At 52.0% G+C, this 21,393-nt stretch overlaps 1 protein-coding gene across 9 annotated transcripts in view; it reads left to right on the top strand.

The window, feature by feature from the left end:
• The window catches only part of ZNF618 (zinc finger protein 618), a 182,092-nt gene that overhangs the window by 103,776 nt on the left and 56,923 nt on the right, over positions 1 to 21,393 (top strand). For all 9 annotated transcript variants that reach the window (XM_061200054.1, XM_061200058.1, XM_061200057.1 and 6 more), the window contains exon 3: positions 10,626 to 10,885. In XM_061200054.1, the coding sequence (XP_061056037.1) occupies positions 10,626 to 10,885 (260 nt within the window). The remainder of the gene's footprint in view (positions 1 to 10,625; positions 10,886 to 21,393) is intronic.

The following is a 21,393-nucleotide window of genomic DNA, read 5'->3' as shown; positions in this document are numbered from 1 at the left end:
ATCCTCACCCCTTGGCTTCCACTTCCTCCAGGTTCGATGCAAACCGCGATGGTTAAGAGCGTGGGTACATCACACCTACCATCTTGGTCATGCCCACCTTCCCATCCTGTGGTGAACCTGCCGACGTGTGTCCCCACCTCTCCCTCCTCTTCATCACTGCTGCATGTAGGGGGCCGTGCCCTCCACTCCTTTGGTTTTCACAGGGGCTAAACATTTCCTCTCCTGCCTTCATTTATGAGTTCTCCAGCCATGGCCTAAGAGCTCATCTTTTTCATAGTTGGACCAAACTTTTCACATTTTGCCTGGCGAGTGCTTGGTAGGGACAGGAGAAGAGAACTAACAGTTAATGAGTCCCACTGTGTGTGTGGTGCTGTGCTGGGTGCCTTATGAACATCTCTGTGCTTTAATCTTCTTTTTTTTTTGGCTGCGTTGGGTCTTCGTTGCTGTGCCCGGGGTTTCTCTAGTTGCAGCGAGCGGGGGCTACTCTTCGTTGTGGTGCACGGGCCTCTCATAGCGGTGGCTTCTCTTGTTGTGGAGCACGGGCTCTAGGTGTGCGGGCTTCAGTAGTTGTGGCTCGTGGGCTCTAGAGCACAGGCTTAGTAGTTGTGGCGCACGGGCTTAGTTGCTCCGCGGCATGTGGGATCTTCCTGGACCAGGGCTCGAACCTGTGTCCCCTGCATTGGCAGGCAGATGCTTAACCACTGCGCCACCAGGGAAGCCCTGTGCTTTAATCTTCTAAACAACCCTTTGAGGTTAGTGCTTACACGTCAGGAAAGAGAGGTGTGGGCAGGTTAGGAAGCTCGGCAACGGCCCATGCACCTAGTTTATCATCCTCAAACCCCTTGGAGGGCTGGACTGTGTAGCGAGGAGTCTCGTTTGTGTGTCCGGGGGCAGCACGCCTCTGGGCAGTGAGGGTCCAGGCCCAGGTGCTCACATTAGGGCGTGTGGACAGAGCTGGCTGTGCATTCCAGACCTCAGTCTGTCATCAGCCCATCTCAAGGACTGGTGGGTGAAGAGTGGAGGGGTGGAGGCCAGATGTAGTGCCAGGATGGGATGAGCACATTGGAGGGACGGCAGAGCTTTCTAAGCAGCTGGGCAGCTGCTGGTATCAGTTGTCAACGTGGGCAGGATAGAAGGGGAGCAGTCCTATTGGGAAGCTTCTTTACGTTTCATTCCAAGGAGGATGGCCAGAGGAGTTGGGCATCAGAGATCGAGGCCAAGTCACAGCCTCAGCAGGAAATAACATTGACGGCAGAAAGGGTGTATTTATCCTCTGTTTATATGGCCAGCAAGAGAACCTAGGTATGGCCTCACTCTTCATGGTTGAGTTACCTGCTCTCTGGGGTCTGCGTGGGCCACCATGGGAGCCCCGGAAGATGCAGGACAGTGGGCATGGGCTCCTCTGTGGCCTCCCCTTCCCCACCTGCCTGTCAAGGGCATTCTAAGTGGGTGAGAATTCCTGAGTCTGCAGGGTCCCAAAGTTGTGTAGGGAGAGCCGCAGCAAGGTGGGTCTTCAGAGAGCCGTGCTCATTGCTAGCTGATATGTATTGTACCAAGGCCAGACCCATTGGAAAACGAAGACAGTGCATCTGTTTAAGATGCTATTAACAGTAATTCTGCTGACCTGGGCCACCCTTCCATGTGCCATGGCACCCTTGAAAGAAGCTCCCAGCTTTCTCCAGAGGGCCCTACCTGCTACATGTCAGAGTTTGTGACTTGACAGCATTGCTCAAGACTCCTGCTTTTCTCTATTTTAGGTTTAAATTAACCAGGGAATTAACTCTTAATATTTAAGTCTTCATGCTGTCTTTCTGAGCTGCAGTATTACCCAGCGTTGTGGCTGACTGACACCATACATTGAAGAAAATTAAGTGCCTAAGAATTAACTCAAACTAATGATATATTTATGCATTGTAGGTTATTTTGAATTTCTAGACTGTTAAGAGTTGTTTAATAGGTTATTAGTTTTAATCTATTAATGTAGTCTTTTCTACTTGACTATTTATTAAAATATATCCGTGGTACATGCCAGAAGTAGATCATTCTGAGGGTTATTAAGGCATGGGTGTTGGCGTGAAGATTTGAATCACGGGTGGAATCGTAAATACAGCTGCCTTTTTACTGGGGTTTGTGGAAACTGGGGTTTTGCTGTAGTTTCTCTCTTTTGGCCCTTCCAGGCTAGTGGTAAAGCTGTGACCTTTGTCCCCATTATGATTTCTGTCCTTGTGGCTAAAAACAGGACTCTTTACATCCAAAGGACAGGTGTGAGCACAGCAGCCCTTCTAGGGCACATCAAGGAGAGTTGAAGGTCAGCACTGAACACAGAGCCCAGACACCTTTCTCTGTGGCAGAGATGGAGCCCTCCATTCCTTTGTTTTCTTGCATTTCAGTGTTCCTGTTTTTAGCATCTAGCATGTGCCTGTTCAGTCAAGATACTAAGGATACTGTAGGAGACAAGGGAATACACACGTTCCCCATCCCTTGGAGCTTCCTGTCATTTAGTCATTTATTTGTTTATTCATTCAACTAGTGTTTTTATTATTTTCTCTTCTCTTGAGAAAAAACAGAAATCATCCAAATGATTAAAAAAGCCCAGGGGTTGGAGTCAGGCAGACCTGGTTGAATCCTGCTTCTGTCACTAGAAAGCTGTGTGACCATGAGCAAATCACTGTTTCTCCAATCCTCAGTTTTCTTATCTGTAGAGCAAAACTACCTGCTGTGTAAGGCATTGTGAAGAGCAGGGAGACAGTGCATGCATATGGCCTGAAGCAGCACTGTGGCTGGCCCATCCTAGCCACTTGGTATGTCACAGCTGCCCTGTCCTCACTCACCCCGTTATTGGCATCATTGCCACCGGCATCTCTTCCACCCTGCATGCTGGCATTTTTGCACCTGCCGTTTTCTGTTTGTAGCGTTCAGCAGACGTTAGCTGACGTCAGCCAGGGGCTAGGCACAGGGATACACAAAGCAGTGGGGTAGAGCCCTTACCTCTGAAGGTCTCCCAGAACCACATGGAACTGGCAGGCAGATTCAGATCAGGGACCTGTTAGAAGCAGAGGGCGCATTCCCAGAGCCACTGGTGGAGGCTGCAGGCTCCTTGGCAGTTGTCACCCTGAGACAGGGTGTCAGCGCCCCATGCCTGCCTGAGGGCCCAAGTCTGCTAATGGAAGATATAATGGTGACCCTGCATCTTCAAGAGTTGAGGTCATTATGTAATATCAGATCATCACCTTGTCCGCCTTGAACTTACATGTTATATGTCACTAGTATCTCAGTAAAGCTGGAGGAAAAGAAGAGTTGGTGTTAGAGCATTACCAACGCTGCTGTATTTTGGCAATTTAGAAGGTAGGAAGAGTGCATTACATTTAAGAAAATTTCCATTGGAAAGGATGGAGAGAAGACTGTGACACTTCAGGAATAAACTTCACTTATTCAGAACGTTGGCTCCGGTGAAGCGTCCTCAGCCCATGTTGTACCGAGAGCCAGATGGGTGGGACATTGCTGCCTTCAGTCCTGGGGATCAGCTGAAGCAGTTCAACCATCGACAGTTCTTTTTGGGGGGTGGGTAGAGGGAGACGCCTCGAAGGCCACAATGGCGTTGACCTTTGCAGGGCTCATTCTTGGCTCCTTCAGTGAACAGGTGCTTATTGATCACCTCCCCCGTGCCAGGCGCTGCCGTAGGTGCTGGCATGTGACAGTGGACCAAGGAGACAAAGTCCCCGTCCTCCTGTAGCTGTCATTCTGCTTGGGGAGACAGTGAAGAGGATGAGAAGTAACAAGCATGTTTCATGAATGGAGGGTAAACGCTGAGCGGAAGGCGTGGAGCCGGGAAGGGGTGTGGAGTGCTGAAGCTGGGGTGCAGCTGAGACGGCTGGCGTTTTGCATCAGGCGGCCACGGATCTCTCTGCCGGCACTGGGATGTTTGAGTAGAGACCTGGAGGAGTGGAGAACTCGCTGTGGGGACATCTGGGGAGGAGGGCAGAGAGCTTCAGGCCTGAGGCAGGAGCTTGCCCTCGTGCTCAGGGGGCAGCGAGCAGGCTGGTGTGGCCAGCGAGGGGGGAGCGAGAGGGACGGTGTGAGCAGATGCGGTCCGCGGGCGCGTGGGGCATGTCACAGAGAGCCCTGAGGGTCGGGGCGAGGACTCTGGCGGCTGCGCCGAGTGAGACACGGACCCCTAAATGAGTGTTGAGCCGAGGAGAGACACGAGCTGGCCTAGCTGAATAGGATGGCTCTGGCTGCTGTGTCGAACGTCAGTTTTGGGGCGTTGGGCCAGGGAGACGGGCTGTGAGAATACTACAGCAAGACAGGAGAGAGGGGAAGGCGGCTTGGACGAGAGTGGTGGCCGTGGGGTGGTAAGGAGTGGTCAGGTTCTGGACATATTTTGAAGCTGGGGTTGATAGGATTTGCTGGTACGTTGCTTCGTAGAGAGTGAGAGGGAAGAGACAAGGATGATTCCCAGAGACTGGGTCTGAGGAGCTGGAGGGGTGGAATTATACTAACCGAAGTGGAGAAGACTGCCGTTATCTCGTGACAGTGTCTCAGGCTGCGGGGTTTAGCGGGAAGAGCACTGGGGTTGGAGTCAGAAGAATTGTTTTCTTGGGGGAAGGGGCGTAGCCGCAGCTCAGTTTGGACCTGTAAATATGGGTGCGTGTTAGGCATCCAGGCGGAAGTGTCCAGCGGGTAGTTGTCATGCGGGTCTGGAGCTCGGGGGGAGGTCCAGGTTAGAGATATGATTTGGGATTTATTATCACATAGTTAATATTTAAAAGCATGAACCTAGGTGAGATCATGTAGGAAGTGAGTATGGATAAAAATAGAAGAGGCTCTAGAACTGATCCTTGGGGCAGGTTGACATATAAGGGTTGGTTTGGTGAAGAGGAATCAGCAGAAGATGGGGGAGTGGCTGGAAGGTGGGAGGCCCACCAGGCAGGCCCGGAGCTTAGTGAGGAAAGAGTTGGAGGAGGAGAGAGGGGAGCTCGTTAGAGGCTGCTGATAGAGGACGAACTCAATGAGGACCCAGAAGGGACTGTTGGATCTAGGAGAATGGAGGTCCCAGGAGGCCTTGGAAAGAACAGCCCTGGTGGAATGGGGGAGGCACAAACCTCATTGGACCTGGAAAGCATTGCCAAGGAGAAGCCTGCCAACATCTACGAATAATAATCATTTGTACTCAGATCATCGGTAGGTGGGCAGCTGGGTAGAGCTGGTGGCCTAGGTCAGTGGTCAGCCTCTGCAGCAGGGTAAACATGGCCCCTGAAATCATGGCTGGATGTGTGTTAATTCATTTAACACCCCATGTATCCACGCATTCATGAAGAGTGTATTTAAGCTCACCTTGAGGGCAGTTAACCCTCATTCGTAATGCTTGGAGTCTTTTAATGAGGTTTTATTCTAGAGGGAGTTAACTAAGTCATTGCTTACACACTGTGATTAGAGATTTCCCCCCAACCTTAACATTGTTTCAGGTGGCTAAAGTACTAGAGTAAAGAAGCAGTGGCCTTTGGAGGAGGTGGAGTGGCCCTCAGGCTGAGTCTTGGAGCACAGACAGATGCCCTGCTCCCCATCCTGTGCGAGGAGACATGCACACTTTCGGGGTAGAGGTCTGGCCTCCACCAGAGCCTTCGACATCTCAGACTCTAGCTCACTTGTCGTCAGATGGGAAAACCGAGTCAAGCAGGGGTGGGACCGAAGTCCAGTGTGCTGAGGACTTCTCATTACTACTGTGACTTGGTAGAACTTGAAGCATTAGGATTTTCGGTGGGATGACGTAGAAACTGTACTCAGAGAGAACGTTGGCTGACTCCCGGGCACTGGGCATCACTGGGACTCTTCCTTCAACGTGGCCAGAAATGGAATTTGTCTTTGAGCCCCCAATCCACTGAGAAGTTGTTTGGTTGCGTTGTCTTGGGCTGCAGGGCTCAGTGGGAACGGCCCCAGGATAGGAGTCGCAAGAGTTGTTCAGACAAGCTCATGGCTGGAAGTCTTGCGCCTTTGGGCATGCCGTTCATTCCCCGTGTTGATTGAGTTCATACCGTGCCACAGGGCCCAGGCTAGAGCTGGATGTGGATGGGGACGGAACAGACACGGGACCTGTTCTCTGTTCTGGTTCCCCGTCTGGCCACAGGGTGCTTGTGAGTGCCACATGTGACGGGGTGAGTATAAGCACCGAACCATCTGGTAAGACCCAGAGGAAGAGATTTGTTTCTGAAACTTCCCCCAGGCAGGCTCTGCGGGCACATTGGACTGGCCATATCAGATTCAGTCCCGGGGATGAGTAAGAACGAAGCAAAAGAAAACTTCCGGGGTGGTGGAGGTCAGTGGTTTGCAAAGTTAACTGCTTTGGAGGTATTTCTTCCAATTTAGTCACGCCTAGTGTATTAGTTTCCTGTGGCTGGTGTAACAAATTACCACAAACTAGGTAGCTTAAAACAAAAGAAATTTGATCTCACAGTTCTGGAGGCCAGAAGTCTGAAATCAAGGTCTTGGGCCAGGGTCACACGCTGTCTGGAGGCTCTGGGGAGATCTGCTTTTTGCCTCTTCAGCTTTGGGTGGCTGCAGCATTTCTTGGCTTGTAGAGCCGTATGGCTCCAATCTGTGGTCATGCTGCCTCCTCTTCTTCTGTGTATTGTCCCCTCTTCTGTCTGTAAATCTCCCACATGTCTCTTATGAGGACATTTGTCATTGCATATAGGGCCCACCCAGATAATCTAGAATGATCTCATCTCAAGATCCTTAAATGAATTGCATCTACAAAGAGCCTTTTTTCAAATGAGTTTGCATTCACAGGTTCTGGGGATTAGGTCGTAGGCCTGTCTTTCAAGGGAGCCACCATTTACCACCCACTAAAAGCAAAGCTGTAGGTAAAGACGGAGAAAGTAGGGGTTCTTGGAGGTCTAGTCACCACCACCCTGTTATTCAGGCCTCATGGGTACTTCTGGGCCTTTGCTCTGGAACCCCTAGGCCTTTAAGGAAAACACTTTGAGAACCACTGCCTTAGTGAAAGGCCAGGGCTGTTAGGGAATTCCTTGGGCAGGGACCCACTTGGTCTGGCTTCTCTCCTGGCATTCTGGGATGAGCAGTAACCAATGACCACAGACATCATGTACTTACTGAGAAATATCCTTTTAGTGCCTGACATTGGATTTTATGTTGAAGCGTGACTTGGGTTAAATATAAAATTCATAGCATATCTTGAGCAACTATTTTGTAGTTATCTATATATAAATCTATTTTACAGTGACACAAATAGAATAGATTATGGAGTGTCAGCATGTAGATAGATTCCAAGTGCTTTTTCACTAATATACCTAATGATTCGTGCTGAGAATATCCATGGGCTCCACTGTACATTTAAATGGATATAATTAAAATAATGAGCTCTATTTTAAAAAATGATACATGAAAAAATATTTTTTTAAAGAAGTTAGAAGGAGCTGCACCACTAATTCACAGTGATATAAGTACTTCTGCAATTCCATTGTTATTAGGATGCCTAATTAAATGTAAAGCATCCGAGAAAAGCAACATTTGGGCTTGTAAATCTAAAGTGTGAAGCTGGGGGAACAGAAGTCCCCCGTGTTCTCAGTGCAGCGAGAGCTCAGGGGTGTCACCTGTAAGAGAGTGGATGGTTGTGTGCGGTTGTGTGCCGTTGTGCTTGTGGGCAAGAGGGTGTGAGAGTCACCTGTGTGAGAGTCACCTGTGCAAGGCAGACGGGGCATTCAGAGACGGGGTCTAACGCCATCTCGAGCAAGCAGGGAAGGCTTCCCAGAGGCAGGGATGTCATCATGGACCAGTGTCATCATAACGGCAGCTGCCATCCAAGGAGATCCACTCTGTACAGCTCTCTGGCTCACCTCCCGCCCCGCGCTGGCAAGGATCACAGACAAGGAAACTGAGACTTTAGCAGACAAGGAAACTGAGACTCAGAGAGGGGAATCTCTGGCCGGGGGTTGCGGGGTTTGTGGACACCCAACCTGTCGGACTCCCAACACCTCCTCACTCCCACCAGGATGGCAGATGCTAATGAGGCCCTTGAGGGCAGGAAGGGACACTAGGTCTGTTAAGACAGGATGGTCAAGCGCTCACAGGCCCCGGGGGGAGGGTGTTCTGGGCAGGGAGCTGTTCTGTGTCCTTCCCATCCTGTGACGTCAGCTGTGGGGAACACTGACAGGTGGGACACCTCCGCTCTGGTGGGCCTCTCTGCGAGCCCTGGGAAGCCCATCTGCCCTGAACTTGGGGCTTAGCCCCTTGTGCAGCCGGGGTCGGGACCAGCCAGGGCCAAGCCAGGGGGAGTCCTCAGCTGCCTGCCTGTCCAACAGCCCCTAGGGCCCGTGGGCCGTGTTCTTGCCAGGCTGGCATGGAGGGTCAGACAGGGTCCCTGAGTTCTCCCTCTGTGCTCAGCGAGCCTCAGGGTGGGCAGGACTGGCCAGTTGTAGCACCCACGTGGTCTCAGCTAGGGAATAGGGATCTCAGCAACTTCTATCACCAGTTTCCCTCAGCACTAGCATCTCCACTCTAGGAGTCACTCTAGACAGTGTCCTGGTTGTACATTTTTGCAGTTGGTCCTCACGAGGCCCTTTGAGTTAGTGTGGGGCTCCCTGCCTCACTGGTGCAGAAACAGGCTGAGAGAGGGTCAGGGCCCACTCAGGGTTCCAAGCTGGCATGACAGTGCTGTGCTTTAAACCCCGCTGATTTACTTCCACAGCCCCTGCACTAAAATCTACGCGTGTAAGACTCTTCCCCTGCGTTCTCTCGTTCCCTGCACACTTCTTTCCCCTGCCCCCCGTATAGACGATAGGTACCCCAGAACATCTCCACTGGGGCCACTGTTCTAGGTCCCTTGCAGACATTGCCTTGTGTCTGCATCACAGTGCTGTGGGGTAGGTGCCGTGTTTATCCCCATCGTATGGGTGTGAAGACTGAGGCTCGGGGGTGAAGTCCCTTTTGCAGGAACCCACAACTTGAGAGAGTGGCAGTTCTGAGATTTGGCTCTGGTATGATCCAGATTCACAAGCCAGTGCTCTTTCCATCTCAGTTCCTCGCATCTCCTTCCCGCCAGGCCATCAGGCAGCCTCTGCTCCCTCTTCGTGGTTTGCAGACGGCCTTCTCTCTGTGTCCTCACATGGTAGAGAAATAGCGGGAAAGAGATCTCTCTCCTTCTTCTAAGGCCACAGTCCTATCAGATAAGGGCCCTACTGTTCTGATCGTATTTAATCTTAATTACGTCCTGAAGGCCCTATCTCCAGATACAGTCACGTTGAGGATTAGGACTTCACCACGTGAAGCGGGGGTGGGGAGACACAGTGCAATTCATAGGACCATCCCAGTGGCCTTTCTCTGCCCCCTCGTCATCAGCTGGAGCCTTCCTTCTCTCTCTCTGCTCAGTTCCCCAACCTGGGACAAAGTTGAGAGCTGGGCGGGACAGTGGACATGATAAAACCCATGTTCTTGTGGTAGATGGAGCTGGAAGCCCAGAGAGGGGAAGGGTCTTGTCCAGAGTCACAGAGCAAGCCCACTGCTGATCCAGGATGAGATCCCAGGTTCTGCCTCCCAGCCCGGGCACCTCCGCTAAGCTCCAGTTGGTATGCTAGCCGGCCTTGCCTGAGCATGCCTGAGCCTGGGCCATGAAGTTCACGGTCCAGCTGCTTCTCTGGAGCACTGGAGAGGGCTGGACATGGCCAGGGCATCATCGCCAGGCCTGGAACATGACCTCATTCCCCAGCTTGTGCATGCCTCAGCTTCCCCACCACTGCCAGAAGGATGAGGGGGCCCTTATAACACAGAGAGTCTCACTGAAAGGAGAACAGTTCAAGAGTGGATGGCGGGGACCTGGCTTCATGCTTCGGCCTGCCACCAATCTTGTGTGTGGCCCTGGGCAGGTCGCAGCCCTGCTCTAGGCCTCAGGGCCCACCCTCGATATTGAGCGTATTAACTTGAGGATGTTTTCTCCTGTTTGAAGAGCCACCTAGAGGCCAGATTGTGGGGGGCCAAGTGTTGGCTCTGTGGCCTCCCCCTCAGTGAGCCTTTTGGCCTGTATGTTCCCTACTGTAAAACAGGGTGAGCTCTGCAGCCCTTCCGCCAAGGAGCAAAGGGAAGGGTACCACGCGCTCTGCATACATCAAACCACTGAAACCCCTGCTGCTCAAAGTGCCATTGAGGACTAGCAGCACCTGCCTCCACTGGGCGCTTGTTAGAAATGCAGAATCTCAGGCCAAGCCCCAGACCTGCTGGACCAAATCTGCATTTTACCAAGATTCTCAGCTGATTTATGGTCACACTGAAGCTTGAAAAGAACTGATTTCAACCAGCCAGAGCTCTTCTTGCAGGTCTCTTGTAACTCCAGTTACAAGAGTTACTGGTCACATTTAGACCCCAGCTTTTCCATCTGCAAAATGGGTGCAGTTTGAGCCATCCTAGTCCAGTGATTTTCAAACTGTGTTCCTTGGAGCCCCAGGGTTCCCTGGAGGACCCTCAGGGGCAGCGGTGGGGACCTGTGCTTTAAGGTGAGGGTCACGTGAGAGGTGGGTCTATAGCTAAAAATTTTGCAACCCCCTTGGCTGGGGCGCTCCCAGGTAGGTCTGGGGCGAGTCTGGGGTCCACACTGAGCAGACTGTCTTCTTTCCCAGGGAGCGCTTGAAGCGCAGCCAGAAGAGCACCAAGGTGGAGGGGCCAGAGCCTGTGCCGGCCGAGGCCTCGCTGAGCGCCGAGCAGGGAACGATGACAGAGGTGAAGGTCAAGACGGAGCTGCCCGATGATTACATCCAGGAGGTGATCTGGCAGGGCGAGGCCAAGGAGGAGAAGAAGGGGGTGAGCAAGGATGGGACCGGCGACGTGCCTGCCGAGATCTGCGTGGTGATTGGCGGTGTCCGCAACCAGCAGACCCTGGGTGAGCGCCGGTCCGCAGGGTCGGGCTGGGGCCAGGGTGGGAACGTGGAGCCGGAGTGCTAGGGAGGGAGGCATGGGATCCCTGTCCCTCCCCGGCTGAGAGAGCCTTCTGTGGCTGCCCTCAGGGAAGGGCCTCAGCTCCTGACCCTTGCCTTTGCCTGCTCAGCTCTGCTCTGGAGCTCTTGTCTTCTCACCTGATGTGGCAAAACCCTACCTGTCCTTTTAAGACTTTGCTCAAGTCAAATGCCTGGAACTTTCTGCAGGCCCGGCGAATCTCTCACACCATGGGGCTCCCACGCCCCAGATGGGTCCAGCACAGCCTGTATCACTTGGTGTCCTAAATGCCCGTCTGCATTTCTTCCTCCTGGGCTTCCCCGGGGGCCTCTGGGGGCAGCTTTCAGTGTGGGCCTGCTCAGACCAGTTGTCCCGTCAGGATCAGATGGGTGGCAGTCTGGCACCTTCTCCCGCCTCTTCTGGTCTGGACCAGGCTCAGAGGAGCTCAGTAGAAACGAGCTTCTTAGAAACCATCTCTCCCCGCTACATTACAGCATGAGCCAGGGGATACCCCTTAGGGGCTGCCTGCACTCCTGCCAGTTTGCAAACGCAAATGCCCACAAAGCCCGAAAGATACGTTTATTTAGCATCGTGGAGATGAGCCAGACAGGCAGGTGGTAGGTGGTAGGGCCTGGGTCCAGCTGGAGAGCCCACGCCTCACGTATGGTAACTAGGTGGGGAGACGGGCTCAGCGTGGCCAGATCTCTGGACAGAACACATGCCAGAAATGAGAATTTTAATGTAAATTCTTTTGGCTTTAAACGTTGGTGACTAATTTGACTTTTAAAGTCTGCCAAACAAAACATATCTGTGGGTCAGAGTCATTCCATGGGCCGCCAGTTTGCAACCCCAGTCTGTAAAATACAGTCCACATGCCTCAGCCTGGCACGGAGACCTTGCCTAGTCTGTTCCCAGGTCTCTGTTTCCATCTGTGCCCTCCTCCGCATTCCTGTGCTCAGGAGTCCACCTCGCTCCCCTCTGCCTGTCCCTCCTGGGGCAGCTCTGCCCACCTCCTCCTGACTTCCAGGCTCCCATCCCATGTGTGGCAGGCAGGGGAGGCTGCCCTGTGTCTGCTTCCCCAAGTTTAGACTCGAGACCTCTTGCCTTTTCTTCCCAACCGCTGGGGATCAGCCTCAAGTTCCCTTTCCCAGCTGTTCCTGGGCTGGTTGTGGCCACCATCACTCCACCTGGGTCACTGTGGCGTCCTGCTAACAGCCATGCCTCTGTGTCTTTCTGCCCTCACCTGCCATCTACTCTGGCTGCCAGGGGCCTTGACAAAAATGAAACACTGACCATGTCACTCCCCACTGTATCTAAGGTCAAGGCCATAGCATCAAGGTCCTCCATAACCTGAGCCCCATAGCCCCCTTTCTTATTTCTTTCTTCCCGGTCCTTTCATTCCAGCAGAGTCTGCTCTTCTGCAGCATCTCCTACCCTTTGCTCCTGCTGTTCTCTCTCCCTGGAATGCCTTTGCCGAAATCCAACCCAGTTTACAAGACTAGCTCCAGTGCCCCCTCCTCCCAGAAGCCTTCCTTGATCTCTTCTGGTCAGAAGTGGTCTGTTTCTGCCCTGCCCCTCAGGGGGCACTTCCCATTATCCACTTGAGATTAGAGGGGCCCTGTCGGCACCTGCCTCTGCCACAAGATGGGCAGCTCCTGGAGATTAGAGCTGCAGGACCTGTCTGATCTGTGCTCCCTACTCCCACCACACAATTCCTAGCAAGGTACTAGTTTCTAGGAAGCAGTGTTGTCATTGGTGCTATAGCTGTCAGAATGGGGCTAGGTTATGCCACAGTAACAAAAGACCCTAAAAAGTAATGAGATCTTGGTAGCTCGGAACCACAAAGGTTCATTTATTTCTTAGTCCCACTACATGTCCATTGTGGGCCAGCTGGGGGCTCTGCTCTGTTCTGGACCCAGGCTTAAAGCAGCCATTGTCTGGAATGCTGCCAGCCAAGTGACAGAGGGAAAGACAGCTCTGGAGGGACTCATGTGCCAGCTGCAATCCACAAGTGAGATGTGTTAATTCCCTTCACAGTCATTGGCCAGGTTAGTCAGGTGGCCCCGCCCAACCTCAGGGAGGTGGGGAAATGCCATCTCCCATGTGACAGAAGGGGGGATGAACCAGAAGTATTTGCTGAAGAGCATGAGTGACTTAGCCCAGTGTCGAATGAAAGAAGAGTCTTTTCTGGGGCCTGCGTCTGACCTCCTTCCACCAGTGTTCACTCCCCAAGGCCTAGGACTGTGTTAGCCACTCATGGATGTGTTAGTTAACTGAGGAGAGGACCTGCCCTTGCTCACTTTAAGACTCACTGGACCCAGGAGTTATTTATGCCCTTCACTGGGAGATGCCCAGTGAAGGGTAGTTGAATCTGAACCTTGAGGCGAGGCCAGCAGTCAGGATTCAGTGGGGAAAGCCTGGAGTGGCCATGCTTTGGAAATGCTGGGAGTCCTCCCTGGGCCAGCTCCCTGCACAGTGAGAGGCCCCAGGGCCTCATGCCAGCCACAGACTCTGGTTTCCAGCTCAGCTGCTACTCAGCAATAGGTTCCTTGGCCTTGCTGTGCCTTAGTGTCCTCTTCTGTTAAAGGAGACATGCTCCCTGTCCTGGCCACCTCATAGGTGTGGGAACCGAAGGGGACAGTGTTGTGCAAGGAGAATGAGCTCGGCTCCTCAGGCTGGGGGTGGATCCAGTCTCCCTGACTTAATGGCTGTTGCACCTTGGGCAAACTGCTTGACCTCTCTGTGCCTCAGTTCTCACAATTGCAAATTCATGGGGTTAGGTGAGAATTCAATAGGATAATGTGTATAGAGTACTCAACATTGTACTTAGTAAATAATTTGCTGTTATTAGCAGTAATACTAGTATTGATAGTATAAAGTACCTCTTCAAGAGGAAAGAGTAGTAATAGCTTCTGCTATTTTCCCAGGTCTGAGGAATAAGCCAGTGTGATGTAGAGAAGAAGCAGGATAGAAAAGAAAGCTGGCACTGGGTGAGGTGTCAGAAGACATGGCTTCTAGTTGGTTCTCGGTTTTCTCCCCTGAGCTTCTTCTAGTACTGCCCCCCTAGAATCCAGGGACGTTGAGGATGTTATGAAATTTCTGAGTAACCTGCTTTTGGAAGACTTTTGTGGAAAAGGTGTAAAAACCACGGTTAGAAGTGGAGCCACCATTTTGGAGCCGGTACCAAAGCAGGGCCAGGGCACTCCCTGCTGGTCATGATAGCTCGTCTCACATCCATCAAGGCAGACCTTCCGCCTTGAGGGTATAGTTTCTTCTGCCAAGGGTCAGACTCAGAGGAATCTGGCTTGGCCTTTTAGTAGCAGGAAAGAAAGGCAATTTTAAAACAAAAAATCAATGTTAGAATTGAACATTTTGAACTCATCTCATCTCAAAAAGGCAAGTAGATATTATCTTACGGGCCACGTCCGAGCAGTTGCTGCTGGCTATTAGGAGTTCTGTGTTGAAGATTCTAAAGGGTGGCATGATTGATTATTGATGTCTGTCATGGATGTGGAAGTGGGCAGAGGAGCTCCACATGCTATAGATGTGGCACTCAGACCCCCTTGTTTTATAGAGGGGCAAACAAAGGCCTGGGAAATGGAAGAGATTTGCCACTCCACCTCACAGCACCCACCTCCCACCTGCTCCTGGAAGTAAAACAAGGAAGGAAAGCATTCCCAGGGATCTGGCCGGGACAGAATGCTGGTTAGAGCCATCCCTTTAAATGAGCTTGTGCCACAGTGTGCTTCTGTGCCCTGGTGGCTGGGCGCTGTGCAGTGAACATGTTCCCAGGGCACTTGGCAGGGGTGCACGGGGCTGTGGCCGGGCTCTGTTGCTGAATAGAATAGTGTTCCTGTTCGGTCACCCAGCGCTGTGCCATGAGGGAACCTCCCGCTTGCCTTTTCTCTGAACTCCATCTGCCTGTTCCCACCCCGAAGTCCTCACTGGCCCTTTAACAGCCATCAGACAAACAGTGTTCCTAGTGGCACAAACATTATCTGAGGCACTTCCCGTGGAGGAGCTTGGGTCTGGACACATGGATGGCATTTGGCAGCTTCTCAGACTAGTAGAGTCGGGAGGAGCATCAGTGCCCAGGAGGCTGGCTGCCAAGCTTGCAGTAGTTGCTGCTACTTTCCTGCTGCCCAGAAATTCTTTGTGCTGAAAAGGGTATCTCTCAGTCTTGAGAGACTGAGAAAAGGGTATCTCTCTTTTTTTAGCAAGAAGAGCAGAGACGATACTGACTGTGACAACTTTGTTGGATAAAACCAGAAGTGAAAGGCATCCCTAACTGATCACTGCACACTGTCCCAACAGTGTACCTCAGAATCCTTCTCAACACAGTATACTAGGAAGTCACTGCCAGTCAGCTAGAATTGAAAAATCTGAAGTAGAAACCTGCTCGTCAACCTTGTCCTAGATGATGAAGACAAGGCAAGCTGGGTTTACACCAAAAAGCATCCAGCCCATGGAGCATTTCCTGGAGGAATGGTGCAGAAGAGATGATGGAGTCTAAGTATTCACAACTTACAGCATTTTGGTGGGATGGGACCAGGCAGACACATTCCAAGTAGCCCCAACCAATACAGGAAAGTCACCAGGAGGTGATTTCAGCTCATAAAAGGGAGGACTCTGTGATTATGGGACGTGTTTGGTAACTGAATACAGGCCTGTGAGGGAGTGAGTTCCTGTCCTGGAGATGGGTAAGCAGAGGAGGGTCACTGGACCAGGTACAGGAGGGAGAGTCAGTCAGCTGGGAGCCTGGATCGTGCAAGGATGTTTCTAGGCAGCGAGCTTTGGGCACCAGGGGTGGTGGTGTTTTCACACACACAGGGCTGCCCAGGGAGGAGGGGCAGGGAAAGAGGAGGCGGGGGCTCGGCCACAGCTCTGGAAGGAGCAACAGAAGAGTAGACAGCCATTCAGACACAGCCACGTGGGTTTCGGTCTCTTATAAACCCAGGCAGCGAAGGTGCCAGATCCTGCTTCGTAGTGCCAGCTGATAGTTTCGTGTTTCAATCGGTGTTGGCAGGGCTTTGGGCCTGAGCCTGCCTGAACCTACACTCAGCTGTTTGCTGTAACCACTCAGAAAGGAGGGTTCTGGCCTCCCTCCCAGGTGCGTCTTATCCCAGCCGCTGACTCCCCATCTGGTGGTCCAGGGTGGGATGGGGTTCCTGATTGTTGGGTCTCCATGGGAAAGGGCCCCTGGCCTGTAAGCCAAAAGCCCCAGGGTCTGCCCCGCTGTGGGGCTCAGGACGGGTCCCTTAACCTCTCTGAGCCATACTGTCTTCATTGATCAGTGGGTATAATAAAATCTGCCTGTCTTTCCAGTAGGATTGTTGAGGTCAGAGTGAAGTAGTAGGTATGAAAGTGGGTTTGAGGGGGACAAAAAGTACAAAACAGATACCAGTGGTATTAGCCAAAGCCTTGGACGTTGACACATCCGGGGTTACCTCTGGAATGATAGGAAGCTGAAAGGCCAATGGCTTCAAACTTCTTTTCTTCAATGTCTCGTAAAAGAATTTTGAGAAACTATATTCTCTTTCACATTTTTGAGTTGACGTCTAACGTTTTCATCCAAAGTTTGAGTAATTACAAAGGATATAATTTCTGACGTGTTGTATTGTTTTTTAAAAATGTGGCATTTTGGAAATAAAACTGTGAACCACTCTTTCAAGTGTATCCAAGGGAATCCAAACCCCACTGCTTTTTTTTTTAAATTATTTATTTATTTACTTTTATTTATTTTATTTATTTTATTTATTTATTTACTTTATTTATTTATTTTACTTTACTGTGTTGGGTCTTCGTTTCTGTGCGAGGTCTTTCTCTAGTTGTGGCAAGCAGGGGCCACTCTTCATCGCGGTGCGCGGGCCTCTCACTATCGCGGCCTCTCTTGTTGTGGAGCACAGGCTCCCGACGCGTAGGCTCAGTAGTTGTGGCTCACGGGCCCAGTTGCTCCGCGGCATGTGGGGTCTTCCCAGACCAGGGCTTGAACCCGTGTCCCCTGCATTGGAGGCAGACTCCCAACCACTGCGCCACCAGGGAAGCCCCCCCGCCGTCATCCATTTAAAAAACATATGAACAGGTTCATCTTTCACAGTCAGAAATTTTACATCTTTCCTTTTTCTCCTTGAACTCATATTTCCAGCCCGCTTCCCTCACAGGATCTTATCCTAATGTAATATATTTTTTATGCTTGAGAGTCTTTTATTGATCACTGTTTCACACTCATCTCCCACAACAAGATGTACGTAAATTGAAATAGAAATTTCTAAAAAATATGTCGGAATCATAAAGCTGTACATTTTAAAACGTTTTTTTTTTCCTGATGGAGTTGCTATTAGCATACAATTTGTCAAAAACAAATTTAAATAAATAGCAAACATAAAAGTAAAAAATTATTGAAAATGCACCTCTTAATGAAATGGATGAGGCTTTATTTCTTCAATTGGCTCATGTTTCTGTGAATTAATATTTCTTATTGTTGAGCGAGGCAAGATTCAGCATTCATTTAATTCCTTTTTTTCCATTTTCTTAAGTGTAAGTGCCTAGAAGGCTTGATCACATAAATAAGGAGCCAGGGGTGGATGCAGTCTTGTTTTATCAGTGTCACTCAATTCTTTGAACACCTTCCAAGTTGTATGCCAAAAATCACAAAGGGGTCTATCGTCAGATATTATTTTCAATGGTCTCTTCACTGACAACTCTATTAGATTCTTCTTCAATTTTGTTGAAAGCAAAGAATTAGAAATCACCCAATTTACAAAAGAAATTATTCCCAGTCATTAGATCCACCCACTCTCTAAGTCCAACACAGCATCTCTTTGCCTGGAGCCCTGAGATGTTCATCCCCCTTGGACAGCACCACGGTGGCATTAGGGGTGGGTGAAAGAACCATTGTGTTTGTTGTGTGGAGAAGGGTGACGGTGAGGAGAACCAGCTGAGTGGGGCCTCCCTGCCCTCCACGTTCTGTGGTCCATTGGCTTTAGGAAGAAATGCATTGGGAATTGATTCTCTTAAAATTCCCTATGCTCATACATCCCCAGGGGATTTGTACTCTACTTGGAAGACCGTGCTCCCGAGGACATTTGGTCTGAATCCCAGCCCCAGGGAGGCTCAGGAAACCTACTTGTCCACGACTTACCTCTCCAGGCCCCCTGTCCCCCAGCAGGCCATGCGTGGGCCAGCTCTGCTGCTTCTTAGGACCAAGGGGGCAGGGTGCTCCTGAGCACGTGATGTATGAACAGCGGCTCCCGAGACTCTGAGCTAAATACGGGACTGCCTGTTGTAAGGAGCCATCTGTCTGTCCCCCCACCTTGTGTTTTTCTTCTCTCCTTCACCTGCTCTGGATTTCTACCTTGTTGCATTTTGTGTATCCTGGAAGGTGGTGGAGCTGATCTGGAGCTCGCTGGGTGCCAGTGATAGAGTTCAGGCATGCTGCCCACATTCCTCTTCTACCTCCGTCTTCCCACTTCTCCCTCCAGTGGCTTCGGGAACTCCACCCACCTGCTCTCACCTGGCCTCACGTTGTCCAGTGCTCTTGGGAAGGGAGCTTAAGCCAGGCTCTCTGCTAGGTGGTTACAGAAAATGCTAGACAGATGCTCTTCCAGTGCCTGTGGATTCTTGTTGTGTCACTAGTGACAGCGGGATGGGGGAGAGGAAAAGGCTTGTGCCTGTGTGCTGACGTGTCCTGCCAGCCATCCCAGGCAGTCACTCCCAAGGCTCTTGATAGGGCGCTCTGGGGGTCCTGTGGTGGTACTAGACCTGGTAGGGGGTTCTGCTGCCCTGCAGTGTTAGGGGGAGCCCCATGACTGAAGGGGGTTCCTTGGCATCCGGAGGTAACCTGGCATGGTGGCAGTAGAATGGCTCTGGATCCCTGAGGGCCAGCTTTTAGCCCAATTCCTCACTAGCCACTATCTGAGTGGCCCCAGCCCTGGACCACCTGGCCCCTAGAACTTTCAAGTTCATGGCTGAAGTGGCTGTTGAGTTGTCTCAACCACATGAGGACTTCTGGGAAGATGGAGGATGGAAATGAGACCTGGGTGTACTCGGTAACTGGTAGCCGTTAGCAGGCGCCCTCTCTTCTTGGCATCCTCCCTGGGGCTGACTGTGTGGTGGTCACACCCATGGGCCCTGGAGCAGGACAGATCAGGTGACCTCTGGCCCGATGTGTTCCCCCTCATCTGAAAAACGGGGATAATAATCACCTTTCTGTGCTGGATTTGTGAAGATGAACTGAGCCGATGCTTGAGAAGCCCCCGAGTCCAGAGCCTGCTCGCACTAGCTGGCTGTGTGAAGTGGGCAAGTTGCTGCTTCCGCATCGTGCAGTGGGGTGCAGTGGGGTGCAGTGGGGTCAGAGGCCAGCCTGTGCAGAGACGTTGGAGAGGCGCAAGTGAAATGAGTTGCAGCGCCTGCACTTAGTAGGCCGGGAGAGATGGAGACAAAGGACAGGAGGGTAGCTGGGGGTGGAGTGAAGAAGCGGGCGGGGCAGGGAGTCAGGCAGCGGGGAGGGGGACCTTCTGAGCGGAGAGTCTCCGTCCGTGAGAGCCCTCCAGCGCCCACTGCACCAACCTGGGGTACACGGTGGCCGTGGGCCAGGGGGACACAAGGCCACAGCACACGTGAGGTACATCCTCCTTGGAGGGTCATTTTGCTGGGAGGATTACGGGGAGAAATGTTAGGTTATAACCACGTGATGGGTAACTTTATGTTCCATCCATGTTATGAATCAGGACAGAGGAAACACAAAACTGCAGGGGAATCTGGGCCTGTGGCTGCTGTTCTGCCACACCCCAGCCTCCCTTGGGGAAGTGTGGCTGCCCCTTAGCCAGCACAAGCTCTTTAGTGAAAAAGTAGACAGCGTGATCTTGTCCAACCCTCTCGTGTGTGGATGGGGAGACTGAGGCACTGAGAGGTCAGGAGACTGGCCAGCCCTAGACTCAGAGCCCTCCTGGCTGGGCCCCATCTTTAAGGGCTCTTTCTGATTTCTTGCTAGTTCAGATGGAAAAGTGCCAGAAGGCCGCCCTCACGGTGAATCTGTGCGAAGCCCGTATTCAGGGACCAAGCGTTGAGATATGCATCTGGTACATGATGGCTGAGGGGCAGGAGGACCTGTTGGGGCCAGCATGAGGGCGGGGGCGTGGCTGAGTGCAGCCGTTAGCTGCAGACCCCTGAGTATACAGGGCCTGCTAGCCTCTGCAGGGACACAGGGAGCCACCTCTTCCACCCCATCACTGCCACCGGTCAGCAAATCTGAGCCTGCCCGGGACCCTGGAAGACGTGCTGCTGGAGGGATGGTAGAGCATGACTCAGTGTGCCAAGCAAGGGGTCTGCTCTGCCCTGGGGCCAGGAGAGGGCCCGAGGCTGGCGAACTGTGCCCCTGTGATTCTCTGAATGGGTTGAGGCCTGTGAGCAAGGCTGCATGTACCCTTGGCTGTCTGGATTGAGGGAGAAGCCGGTGGGACTGGCCTGCTTATAAACAGTGTCAACTGGGTGGGTGAGTCGGGGACATCGCAGCCTGCAGGCTCTGTCCATCAGCCTACACTTACTGTATGGTTTGAGGAAAGACCTTGGGTATTGAGGGCAGTTGGAGAAACTGAGGCCCAGGTCTTGTGGCAGAGAGGGGTAGAGCTGGGGCTTAGAGACCTCATCCGGAAGTGCGTCAAGTCTAAACAAGTCTTCCCCATCACAGGCTGTGGCCTCGGTCCTTTGGGGAGAGACTCCCCCTTCCTTCCCTGGGCTGCCTGCCCCTCCACCTCCCCCCGTCTTTCCCTTCTCCTGCTCAAGGCCCCTGACTGTGGCCTCTTGCTACAGCCATGTCAGGGTCCCACACTGTGCCCACCAGGTCCTGCACTTGGCCGTCGTAGCACAGCCACTCTGCACGTCCTCTTGCCTGGTGGCCTGTCTGCTTCCCATCAGACGGAGGGCAGCGATCGCGTCTTGCTTATGGTTGGGGCCTCGGTGCCGGGCATGTTGAAGATGCTCAATAAATTCCCGATCGGTTGAAGGAGAATTAGCAGAAACCGTTGAAGTGTGGGTTGGAGGCATAGGGAGGGAGTCCAGGCCTTTATTACTCGGTGACAGATGAGTAGAACAGCAGGACGCCGTGAATTTACTGAGCCCCCGCTGTGTGCCAGTCACGGGACTAAAGACAGGGAAATATACACTCTGATCTTTGCCCTCCGTGTGTTTATATTTTTCCCAGTAAGACAAGGGTAACACATATAAAACCACTGAATAACAGGCTGCTAAATTCCATGCTGGTTTGGATGACAGCGTTCCCTTGAGTGACCCACAGTAGCGAAGTGGCGCTGCCACCTGGGGGCCCGCTGACTCACAGGTTCTAGCTCATTCATCCTGATCTTGGTCATGAGACGCAGGTATCATAGTCCTGTTTTACAGGTGAGGAAGCTGAGGCTCGGACCGGAAAAGGAATGTTCCTGCGATCAGACAGCTAGG

Source organism: Eubalaena glacialis, chromosome 9, assembly GCF_028564815.1.
Source record: "Eubalaena glacialis isolate mEubGla1 chromosome 9, mEubGla1.1.hap2.+ XY, whole genome shotgun sequence".
Taxonomy (NCBI): domain Eukaryota; kingdom Metazoa; phylum Chordata; class Mammalia; order Artiodactyla; family Balaenidae; genus Eubalaena; species Eubalaena glacialis.
This window is presented reverse-complemented; position numbering and strand designations above follow the sequence as displayed.